The following is a 12,569-nucleotide window of genomic DNA, read 5'->3' as shown; positions in this document are numbered from 1 at the left end:
CAAAGAAAGAAGAGGAGAGGAAGAAAAGACAAAAGAGGAGAGAAGGGAAAAATGAAAGAACAAGAGGGATGGGGCATGAGGAAAAAGAAGAGAAAAAGAGAAAGGAAGAAAGAAAAAGGTAGAAAAAATGAGGGGAAGGGTTGTACATGGTTTCTTCTTCGCGCTGCAGCTGTGAACTGAGAGAGAGAGAGAGTAGCCCTTCACCTTTTATGTTTGCCCTTAAGGGCAATTTAAAGCCACGTCTGACCACTTAAAAAAATTGACAAATATATCCCCACTGCCTAAGTGGGGGACAGACTACGCACTGACTAGGCAGCCTAGTTGGTAAAAGATTGCCCCACTACCCAGACCCATAAGCCCCTGCAGTGGGGCTGCACCTAGGATGCCTAGGGCTCCTAGTCGTCCACTTTCAACAACTAAGGTCTTGAGAACTTCAGCCACCCGTCAAGTTATGGAAGTTTTCTTCCCAAGTTCTCCTCGCACCAAAATTTAACCTTGACCTCACATAAATAAAAACATGATATGATGGCATTTTTTTTTTGAATAAAAGAGAAATTTTATGACATAATGGCAACCTGAATTTGTATTTCAATCTTTGTCACTAGATAACTATTTCTTAAATTTTTTTTCTATAATAGAAGATTTGTTCTGTTACTGCCATTAATGCTTCTTGTCCATTTATTCTTGTTCTCAAGGATTAGTTTCAGAGATCTTGTTTGCTGTAGTTTGTAGTAGAGCTCAATGATAGCCCACCTTATCCAATGACAGATAGAGAAACCCACCTTATCCAACATAAATTTGGAGATTCCCGTTGGTAGCCTTGTTGCTGTGGTTGGAAGTACTGGTGAGGGAAAGACATCTTTGATATCAGCAATGCTGGGGGAGATACCTCCTATAGCAAATGCAAGTGTTGTGACACGGGGAACTGTTGCCTATGTTCCACAAGTCTCATGGATATTCAACGCTACTGTAAGTTAATATTTTCAAAGAGGAAAAGAATCAATATTAGACAAGTCAAACTTTTATTACTGATAAATACTGCCTTTGCAGGTCCGTGATAATATCTTATTTGGATCAACGTTTCAAGCTGCACCTTACCAGAATGCAATTGAAGTCACTGCATTGGAGCATGATCTGGAATTGCTACCTGTACATATTCTCATCTTCATTGAAATGGATAATGCATAGCCCTTGTATAATATCTAGCAGATGCATTCAATAAGCACTTTCATGTATACATCGTACAGGCTTGTGTATCTTTCACATGACATCTGGATGGTTCTGCATGCACTTATTAATAAGAGGGTCACGCCTTATTTTTCTTCCTGTCTTTCTCAGGGTGGTGACCTCACTGAAATTGGAGAAAGAGGAGTCAATATTAGCGGTGGGCAGAAGCAAAGAGTTTCAATGGCAAGGGCTGTATATTCCAACTCAGATGTGTATATATTTGATGACCCTTTAAGTGCATTGGATGCCCATGTTGGGCGTCAGGTAATTCTCTTACTTGGTCCTAAAAATTTAAAATTATAGCAACCACTTGTATGACTTAACTCCATTTAAGTAGGACAAGATGCTAACTCCAAATTTTCCTTTCTAAAGTTGTAGAGTATTTGCTAAAACTAGATGAATCAAGATATCTTGACTTCGAAAGATGCGTTGAAGATGGAAGGATATTTTCTCATAATATACAGATATCTTGACTTCAAAAGCTGTACTGAAGATGGAAGGATATTTTTTTCATAAGACAGATAATATTGTTGTTGCTCAGTGAAAATTGGTATGAAATCAGGGAATAGTTTCTGAAATCTGTTATGATCCATATGGGTCTATTTAGCAGAAGAACTAGAAGAGAATAAGGCTATGAATTTCCACACTCCTTTGAGAAGTAATGAAATGGTATCCCAAACAAATCATAATCAAAGTTAAGGAAACCCCTAATTGAAACTCACAAGGGGAGGTTGTTTTTACCAAACCTGATCTCATGGATGTGTCCAGCATGCTCAAAATAGTAGGAATTAACCCTTTGATCATAGTTTTTTTATGTAAAAATAATTTGTTTTTAGATTTTGAAAATTTGGTGCGTTATAGGGCTATTGATTTGTCAACCTTTTTAAAATCTGACATAAAATATAAAGCCTTATAAGGAATGCAAAGAGATGGTAATACAAGAGGGAAATAGCCAATAGTGAAATAATCACAATGCCACTAAGGCAAGAACATAAATACTTAACATATTAATTTTATTAATTCTAACAAATCCACATTTAAGGGCACTAAGGGTGAGAAAGCACACCTTTTAAAGAAATATTATTTTATTAAGCTCACATTAATGCACAAAGAATGCATATAGAAAGACATTAATTCAAAGAACAATATGATCCTATAGATCTAATGCATGGAAGAATCAAGGCGCCTTCAATCATAAGCAAAAGTCCACCCAAAACCAAAAGTGGAAGCACAAAAGTGGTCACTATGGACACACCCACAAGTCCCACAAAAGGGATACACACAAAGAAGGCTCAAATAATAAAATAATATTTTATTGATTACTCATATCATTCAAGACCAATATGAGAATTTCGTTGGGGCGTTCCCTACTGAGCGACGCGCTGTACTCTCTAGGCCCGGAGGCAGTGATAAATGTGCAAGGGTTGCTAGGTCGTCGCCCAGAAGCGACGCGTCACACCGGCGCCCGGGTGTGGTGTCAAATAGGCAAGGGTTCCCTCACTTTGTTGGACGGGTGGGGGTAAAGAAGTTAGTCCAAGACCATAAAATTAGGTTAGCCACTTGGAACATAGGGTCTTTAACTGGTAAGTTGGTAGAGTTAGTAGATGTTATGTGTAGGAGAAAGATTGATATTTTATGTCTTCAAGCGACCAAATGGGTAGGTGAGAAAGCTAAAGTGATAGAACCTTGGGGATATAAGATTTGGTATACAGGAATAAATAGGAATAGGAATGGAGTAGGGATTGTTATGAGTCGTCAGTTTATAGATAATGTAGTTGAGGTCCGTAGGAAGGGTGATAGAATTTTACTTATTAAATTAGTATTAGGTACGGATATTATTAATATTATTAGTGTTTATGCACCTCAAGTAGGTTTAGATGATTCCATTAAGCATCAATTTTGGGAAGATTTAGATGGAGTAGTACAAGAGACATCTTATGGAGAAAAGCTTTTCATCGGCGGTGACCTTAATGGACATGTAGGCATTAGTAGGGATGGATTTGAGAATATCCATGGAGGCTATGGTATAGGAGAAAGAAATGAAAGTGGAGAAAGGATTTTAGATTTTTGTTTGTCCTATGATATGATCTTAGCAAACACTTGGTTTAGGAAGAGGGAGTCTCACCTAGTAACATTTAAAAGTGGGGTTAATACGAGTCAGATAGATTTTTTCCTACTTAGAAAGAGAGATAGGGGTTGTTGCATCGATTGTAAGGTTATACCGGGAGAAAGTGTAGCTACACAACATAGAGTCTTAATTTTAGATCTTAGAATTAGACAATGCCGCAAAAGGGATAGACATAGGATAGATCCTAGAATTAAGTGGTGGGCACTGAAAGGAGCTAAACAAGGAATGTTTGTAGAGCAGGTAGTTAAGGAAGTTGATTGGTGTCTCGAGGAGGATTCAGAATCAATGTGGAATAAGATAGCGGGTGGTATGAGAAAAGTAGCTAAGGAGGTATTGGGTGAGTCTAAAGGCGGTGCACCACTAGGTAAGGATACATCATGGTGGAACGAGGATGTCAAATTAGCTATTAAGGTTAAAAGAGAGTGTTATAGAAATCTAAGTAAGAGTCGTGATAATGAGAATTTGGAGAAGTATATGATAGCAAAGAAGGAAGCTAAAAAAGCTGTTCGAAACGCGAGGGCTAAGGTATATAAGGAGGTTTATGACAAGTTGGATACCAAAGAAGGCGAGAAGGATATTTATAGGCTTGCAAAGATGAGAGATAGGAAATCGAGGGATTTGGGTATGGTTAGATGTATCAAAGATGAAACGCAAAGGGTTTTAGTCAAAGATGAGGAGATTAAGGAGAGATGGAAAGATTATTTTGATAAGTTATTTAATGATAGTCATGCTCAAGATCTTGGAGACTTTTCCATTCCTTTTCATGAGATAAATCGTGACTTCATGCGCAAGATTCAAAAGAAAGAAATTGCAGAGGCTTTGAAGAAAATGAAATCAAGAAGGGCAGTTGGCTCAGATGGTATACCTATCGAGGCTTGGAAATGCTTGGGAGAGAAAGGTTTAGAATGGTTGACAAATCTTTTTAACTTGATTTGGCGAACAAATAAGATGCTTAATGAGTGGAGGAAGAGTGCTTTGGTGCCTTTATATAAGAATAAGGGTGATATACAAGATTGCACAAACTATCGTGGTATAAAACTCATGAGTCATACTATGAAACTTTGGGAGAGGGTGATTGAGTCTAGGTTGAGGAAGGTTGTCATGATATCGGAGAATCAATTTGGTTTTATGCCTGGAAGATCAACTATGGAAGCTATACATCTTCTTAGACAACTTATTGAAAGATATAGAGAGAGGAACAAAGATTTGCATATGGTTTTTATTGATTTAGAGAAGGCATACGATAGAGTACCTAGGGACGTTCTCTGGTGGACAATGATGAAGAAAGGTGTTTCTCTCAAGTACATTAGTATAATTAAAGATATGTATGAAGGAGTAGTAACCAATGTCCGCACTTGTGGAGGGGTGACAACCAATTTGCCGATAACGGTTGGGTTACATCAAGGATCTGCTTTAAGCCCTTTCCTATTTGCGATAGTGATGGATGAGCTTACGAGATCAATTCAAGATAATGTACCGTGGTGTATGTTGTTTGCTGATGATATTGTTTTGATTGATGAGTCTAGAGCTGGGGTTAATGCTAAGTTAGAATTATGGAGACAGACATTGGAAGCTAGAAGTTTTAAGTTGAGTAAGAGTAAGACTGAATATATGGAATGTCGGTTTAGTAAGCAACGAAGTAGTGATGGGAGTGTAGTGAAGCTTGGTGAGCAAGATATACCGGTGAATGATTATTTCAAATATTTGGGATCCATCATTCAAAAGTATGGAGAAATTGATGGAGATGTAAATCATAGGATAAAGGTTGGGTGGATGAAATGGAAAAGTGCTACTGGAGTGCTGTGCGATCGTAGAATGCCATTGCGGTTGAAGGGAAAGTTTTATAGGACGACTATTAGACCCGCTTTACTATATGGTACGGAATGTTGGGCTGCCAAGAGACATCATATTCAAAAAATGAGTGTAGCTGAGATGCGGATGCTTAGATGGATGTGTGGAAATACAATAAAAGATAAGATTCGGAACGAAGAGATACGTAAGAAGGTAGGTGTTGCGCCCATTGAAAATAAGATGCGAGAGAATCGTTTACGGTGGTTTGGACATATTCGGCGAAGGCCTAATGATGCTCCAGTTAGAAGGTTGGAGAAATGGGAAAATATATTAGTTAAAAGAGGTCGGGGTAGGCCTAGGAAGACTTGGATGGAGATGATAGGAAGGGATATGAATGCTTTGAACCTCACCGAGGACATGGCGTTGGATAGAAATGATTGGAGGAAAAGGATTCATGTGGAAGACCCAAAATGAATTTCTTTTTTGGTTCATATCGCTGACCCCAATTGTTTTGGGATGAAGGCGTAGTTGTTGTTGTTTGTTGTGTACTCATATCATTCAAGAAGTATTATGCTTAATTTTTTCATGTGATATACAAACATGTAATATAATGTTTACTAAAGAGCCATAAGGCTAAGAAATAACCAGAGTTGCCAGTTGAGGAAGAGGGAGCGGAAACGGGAAACGAGGCACTTTCAAAATTTTAGGAAGCGTGGGACGACTTAGAAGTGAACCAGGAATCGTTTCAGAACCGACCTAGGAAGCGAGGGGGAAGCGGAAAAAGAAAAAATTAAAAATTAAAAAATACAAAAAAAGTGGGAAGCAAGCTTCCCATTTTTTTGGTGCGGCTTCGGGGAAGCACACTTTCCCACTCTCAAGGGCGCTTCCGGTTGTAAGAAAGTGAAAAATACACTACAACTAATGTCTCTCAACAAGTTTTCACAAATACACCATAAGAACCACAAAGGTTCACAAAGAGAACTCAAGAATACACCCTACCTAAAACGGGTATAAAAATATGAAAAATAAACAACTTTATTGATTTGGGATAAAATCCCACACAAGAGTGAGTATTTACAAGGGCAATAACACCATATTTATAGAGAGGTAGAGAGGAGCCTTAAGGGAGTTGTTGGACTCTCCAACAACTCTAATAGAGCCGTTGGAGAGTCCAACAACTCCCTTTGGATTTACCTTTTTGACTTAGTAAAAAATGTACCTTTTTGACTAGTCAAAAAGGTAAAGGCCAAATCATTGGGTTTGGCTATTTCTAGTTGTATTTCTACTAGAATTAATTAAACTAAAAATTCTAACTTGAAAGGAGTTAAAAAATATTACATGTCTATGAGATTACATATTTTAACACTCCCCCATGAACTTACGGTTTGATAACCGAAAGTTTGCCTAAGAGAAAGTGAAACCTAAGAGCAACGAGAGGCTTGGTGAAGAAATCGGCCAATACCTGATCTAGCAACAATATCCAATGCAAACTTAGATTGAATTAGCAAGTAACCTCTAGGTGAGTAGGCAACTTCTATACCAAGAAAATATTTCAAAAAACCCAAATCACTCATTTCAAAATGTGTTTTGAGAAATTTCTTAATATCATAAACTCTCTGTTTATCACTTCCATTGATGATCATGTCATCAACATAGAGTAGAAGAATGATAATACCTGTATCAGAATTCTTAACAAACAAAGTTGTGTGAGTAAGACAAAATCAAAAACCAAAATCAAGCATAACCTTACTAAACTTATCATACCAAGCTTTTGGAGCTTGCTTGAGAGCATACAAAGCCTTGTTTAGGCGTAGTGTTTTTTCTTTAGGTACATTCATTCCTGGTGGTGGGTCCATGTATACTTCTTCAGTTAAAGTTCCATTTAGAAAAACATTTTTAACATCCATTTGAAAGATATGTCATCCATTTATTGATGCAAGAGCTATTAGGATTCTAACAATGGTCATTCTAGCTACTGGGGGCAAAGGTCTTTTCATAGTTTATTCCATATTCTTGGGAATAGCCTTTTGCCACCAACCGTGCCTTGAATTTTTCAAGAGTGCCATCACTCTTGGTTTTCACCTTGTACACCCAACGACAACCAAAAGGTTTCTTGTTGTTTGAAGGATGTTCTTGAATGGTTCAGGTATTTGCTTTTTCTAAGGCTTCTAATTCGACTTCCATAGCCTTAACCCATTCTAGTTGATCCTTGGCTATATCATAGCTGGAAGGTTCTTCATCGGAATAAATTAGGGCAATGAAGGCTTGATGTTTTGGTGAAAAGGACTCATATGACAGAAACTTTGCAGGAACCCTCGAGATCCTAGTGGATTTTCTAGGTAAGGATACATCGTGGTGGAACGAGGATGTCAAATTAGCTATTAAGGTTAAAAGAGAGTGTTATAGAAATCTAAGTAAGAGTCGTGATAATGAGAATTTGGAGAAGTATATGATAGCAAAGAAGGAAGCTAAAAAAGTTGTTTGAAACGCGAGGGCTAAGGTATATAAGGAGGTTTATGACAAGTTGGATACCAAAGAAGGCGAGAAGAATATTTATAGGCTTGCAAAGATGAGAGATAGGAAATCGAAGGATTTGGGTATGGTTAGATGTATCAAAGATGAAACGCAAAGGGTTTTAGTCAAAGATGAGGAGATTAAGGAGAGATGGAAAGATTATTTTGATAAGCTATTTAATGATAGTCATGCTCAAGATCTTGGAGACTTCTCCATTCCTTTTCATGAGATAAATCGTGACTTCATGCGCAAGATTCAAAAGAAAAAAATAAGATGCCTAATGAGTGGAGGAAAAGTACTTTGGTGCCTTTATATAAGAATAAGGGTGATATACAAGATTGCACAAACTATCGTGGTATAAAACTCATGAGTCATACTATGAAACTTTGGGAGAGGGTGATTGAGTCTAGGTTGAGGAAGGTTGTCATGATATCGGAGAATCAATTTGGTTTTATGCCTGAAAGATCAACTATGGAAGCTATACATCTTCTTAGACAACTTATTGAAAGATATAGAGAGAGGAACAAAGATTTGCATATGGTTTTTATTGATTTAGAGAAGGCATACGATAGAGTACCTAGGGACGTTCTCTGGTGGACAATGATGAAGAAATGTGTTTCTCTCAAGTACATTAGTATATATAAAGATATGTATGAAGGAGTAGTAACCAATGTCCGCACTTGTGGAGGGGTGACAACCAATTTTCCGATAACGGTTGGGTTACATCAAGGATCTGCTTTAAGCCCTTTTCTATTTGCGATAGTGATGGATGAGCTTACGAGATCAATTCAAGAAAATGTACCGTGGTGTATGTTGTTTGCTGATGATATTGTTTTGATTGATGAGTCTAGAGCTGGGGTTAATGCTAAGTTAGAATTATGGAGACAGACATTGGAAGCTAGAGGTTTTAAGTTGAGTAAGAGTAAGACTGAATATATGGAATGTCGGTTTAGTAAGCAACGAAGTAGTGATGGGAGTGTAGTGAAGCTTGGTGAGCAAGAAATACCGGTGAATGATTATTTCAAATATTTGGGATCCATCATTCAAAAGTATGGAGAAATTGATGGAGATGTAAATCATAGGATAAAGGTTGGGTGGATGAAATGGAAAAGTGCAACTGGAGTGCTGTGCGATCGTAGAATGCCATTGCGGTTGAAGGGAAAGTTTTATAGGACGACTATTAGGCCCGCTTTACTATATGGTACGGAATGTTGGGCTGCCAAGAGACATCATATTCAAAAAATGAGTTTAGCTGAGATGCGGATGCTTAGATGGATGTGTGGAAATACAATAAAAGATAAGATTCGGAACGAAGAGATACGTAAGAAGGTAGGTGTTGCACCCATTGAAAATAAGATGCGAGAGAATCGTTTACGGTGGTTTGGGCATATTCGGCGAATGCCTAATGATGCTCCAGTTAGAAGGTTGGAGAAATGGGAAAATATATTAGTTAAAAGAGGTCGGGGTAGGCCTAGGAAGACTTGGATGGAGATGATAGGAAAGGATATGAATGCTTTGAACCTCACCGAGGACATGACATTGGATAGAAATGATTGGAGGAAAAGGATTCATGTGGAAGACCCAAAATGAATTTCTTTTTTGGTTCATATCGCTGACCCCAGTTGTTTTGGGATGAAGGCGTAGTTGTTGTTGTTGTAGAGTATTGAATACAATCTTGACTATTTCTAACAGGATCAGAATTAATCACATCCATCTGATCATCTAGATCAATTTCTCTTTCAGTATTTTTTGGAACTAGATCCAACAAGAAGGAATACTTATCTATTTCGCTAGAGTTTTTGTTTTAAAAAAAAATCATTTTCTAGAAATGATACATTCTTTGAAACATATAACTTGTTGTTTTTAGGGTCAAAACATCTGTATCCTTTTTTATTATTTGCATATCCTAAAAAAGCACAGGGGATAGCACGGGGAGAGAATTTATCATTCTTATCTGTAAAAACAAAGCACTTGCACCCAAACACCCTCTGTTTGGAATAATCAGGTTTTTGTTTATAAAGCTTTTCAGTGGGAGAAATGTTGTTTATTAAATATGAGGGCATCCTATTAATGAGATACACAACAATCAAAATAGCTTCGCCCCCAAAAACTTTAGGAACATGATGTGTTAGAACTAGTGTTCTAGTTGTTTCTATAATGTGTCTGTGTTTTCTCTCAGCTAACCCATTTTGTGGAGGGGTATAGGGACAAAATTTTTGGTATGAAATTCCATGTGAGTTCAAATATTCTTTAAATTAAGTTGATAAAAATTCTCTCCTTGAATCTGTGTAAAATATTGAAATATCATTCTTAAATTGATTTTTGACCATATTATGAAATATTTGAAAAAACGGGAACACTTCAGATTTGTGTTTGAAAAAGTAAATCCAGGTATATCGTGTAAAGTCATCCACGAAAATTACATAGTATAAAAACTAGGGTTACCGGAAGCGCCTAACTAAAAGGGGAAGCGTGCGGGGAAGCGTCCCTTTAATGGGAAACATGCTTCCCTTTAATTGGAAGCGCGCTTCCCATCACGCTTTCCCTATTAAAGATATGTATGAAGGAGTAGTAACCAATGTCCACACTTGTGGAGGGGTGACAACCAATTTTCCGATAACGGTTGGGTTACATCAAGGATCTGCTTTAAGCCCTTTCCTATTTGCGATAGTGATGGATGAGCTTACGAGATCAATTCAAGAAAATGTACCGTGGTGTATGTTGTTTGCTGATGATATTGTTTTGATTGATGAGTCTAGAGCTGGGGTTAATGCTAAGTTAGAATTATGGAGACAGACATTGGAAGCTAGAGGTTTTAAGTTGAGTAAGAGTAAGACTGAATATATGGAATGTCGGTTTAGTAAGCAACGAAGTAGTGATGGGAGTGTAGTGAAGCTTGGTGAGCAAGATATACCGGTGAATGATTATTTCAAATATTTAGGATCCATCATTCAAAAGTATGGAGAAATTGATGGAGATGTAAATCATAGGATAAAGGTTGGGTGGATGAAATGGAAAAGTGCTACTGGAGTGCTGTGCGATCGTAGAATGCCATTGCGGTTGAAGGGAAAGTTTTATAGGACGACTATTAGACCCGCTTTACTATATGGTACGGAATGTTGGGCTGCCAAGAGACATCATATTCAAAAAGTGAGTGTAGCTGAGATGCGGATGCTTAGATGGATGTGTGGAAATACAATAAAAGATAAGATTCGGAACGAAGAGATACGTAAGAAGGTAGGTGTTGCACCCATTGAGAATAAGATGCGAGAGAATCGTTTACGGTGGTTTGGACATATTCGGCGAAGGCCTAATGATGCTCCAGTTAGAAGGTTGGAGAAATGGGAAAATATATTAGTTAAAAGAGGTAGGGGTAGGCCTAGGAAGACTTGGATGGAGATGATAGGAAAGGATATGAATGCTTTGAACCTCACCGAGGACATGGCGTTGGATAGAAATGATTGGAGGAAAAGGATTCATGTGGAAGACCCAAAATGAATTTCTTTTTTGGTTCATATCGCTGACCCCAATTGTTTTGGGATGAAGGCGTAGTTGTTGTTGTTGTTCCCTCTCGCTTCCGAGACGCTTCCTAGGTCGCTTCCGAGATGCTTTTCGAATCGCTCCTAAGTGGTCCCACGCTTTTCGCTTCCTAAAATTTTGAAAGTGCCTCGCTTCCCGCTCCCGCTTCCCGTATCGCTTCCTGCTCCCGCTTCCTCAACTGACAACCATGATAAAAACCCACCTTTTGACGTAACTGGTGCAGGACCCCAAATATTAGACTGAATTAATTCAAGTGGTCGAGTGGAGACAAAAGTTCTTTCTTGAAATGCTAGTCGTTTCATTTTTCCAAGAATACATTTTTCACAAGTGAAAGTTTCAAAATTACAAAAATTTTCCATGTTTGGAAAGTACTGAAGCTTGGATATACAAGGGTGACCAAATCTTTGGTGTAAAATATCCAAGCCTACTTTTTGAATATCGCAACATAATGTTTTCTTGGGTAATTCCAAAAAGTCCATGTAATATAAGCGTCCTTCTCTATGGCCTTCCCCAATCAACTTCCCTGACTGGTGATCTTGTACTCGAGAATCATGAGAAGAGAAGGAAACATTACACCCATGATAAGTTAATTGAGAAACAGATAAAAGATTTAGATTAAGTTTGAGGATATATCTAATTTTTGGAACACAAAATCCTTTTGATTTTTGTGAGTTATTTTCGAAATTTCCTATTCCTTTTATCTCAAGGGATGTTCCATCCGCAGTAAAAACACTCGATCCACTTGAGTCATAACAATGCGACAGTAATTTTAAATTTGGTGTCATGTGAAAAGAAGCACCAGAGTCAAGAAGCCTTAGGGGTTTACCTGGATCAGAGGTGCCAACAGAAGAGATCGCAGCTCCAGCAGAGGGAGAAGTTCCTTTAAGAATAGGTTGTAGAGCCTCCACCAGCTGAGACAGGGACATGTTTCCAATGGATGTCTCATTTGATTCTTTTGATTCAACAGTAGCTACCTTCTTCTCATAAGGTTTTTTCAACTTTGGACAATAAGTTTTAATATGTTCGGGTTCATGATAGTAATAACAAATAACTTTTCTCCTTTCAAAATTGCCTCCTTGCCTTTCATTGTTTATTCTCTCAATATGTGGAGGTTTGTATGTGCGAATGTAATTACCTGGTCTAGATACAGCTAAAACGGTATCATCATCACTTTTGTCGACTCGTTTCTTGAGTCTATTTTCTTCCATACTTAGCTCTTCAATAGTATCTTCAATAGAGGGAACCTTTCCCCGATGTAGACGAGCGAACTTGGTTGATTTAAATTCGGGTCTTAACCCATTTATAAATTGAAAAAATGCTCCACATTTACCTGATTTTGGCGAAGCTCAATGTATTGTGGACAATGCCA

At 37.9% G+C, this 12,569-nt stretch overlaps 1 protein-coding gene across 1 annotated transcript in view; it reads left to right on the top strand.

Annotated features, from left to right (window-relative positions):
• The window catches only part of LOC149844599 (ABC transporter C family member 2-like), a 191,488-nt gene that overhangs the window by 131,674 nt on the left and 47,245 nt on the right, over positions 1 to 12,569 (top strand). Inside the window, exons 17-19 of the mRNA XM_089994906.1 lie at positions 769 to 969; positions 1,051 to 1,149; positions 1,339 to 1,491. Coding sequence (XP_089851032.1) covers positions 769 to 969; positions 1,051 to 1,149; positions 1,339 to 1,491 — 453 coding nt within the window. The remainder of the gene's footprint in view (positions 1 to 768; positions 970 to 1,050; positions 1,150 to 1,338; positions 1,492 to 12,569) is intronic.

The sequence above is a fragment of the Nuphar pumila genome, chromosome 2 (genome assembly GCF_984573655.1).
Source record: "Nuphar pumila chromosome 2, dmNupPumi1.hap1.1, whole genome shotgun sequence".
Classification (NCBI taxonomy): Eukaryota; Viridiplantae; Streptophyta; class Magnoliopsida; order Nymphaeales; family Nymphaeaceae; genus Nuphar; species Nuphar pumila.
This window is presented reverse-complemented; position numbering and strand designations above follow the sequence as displayed.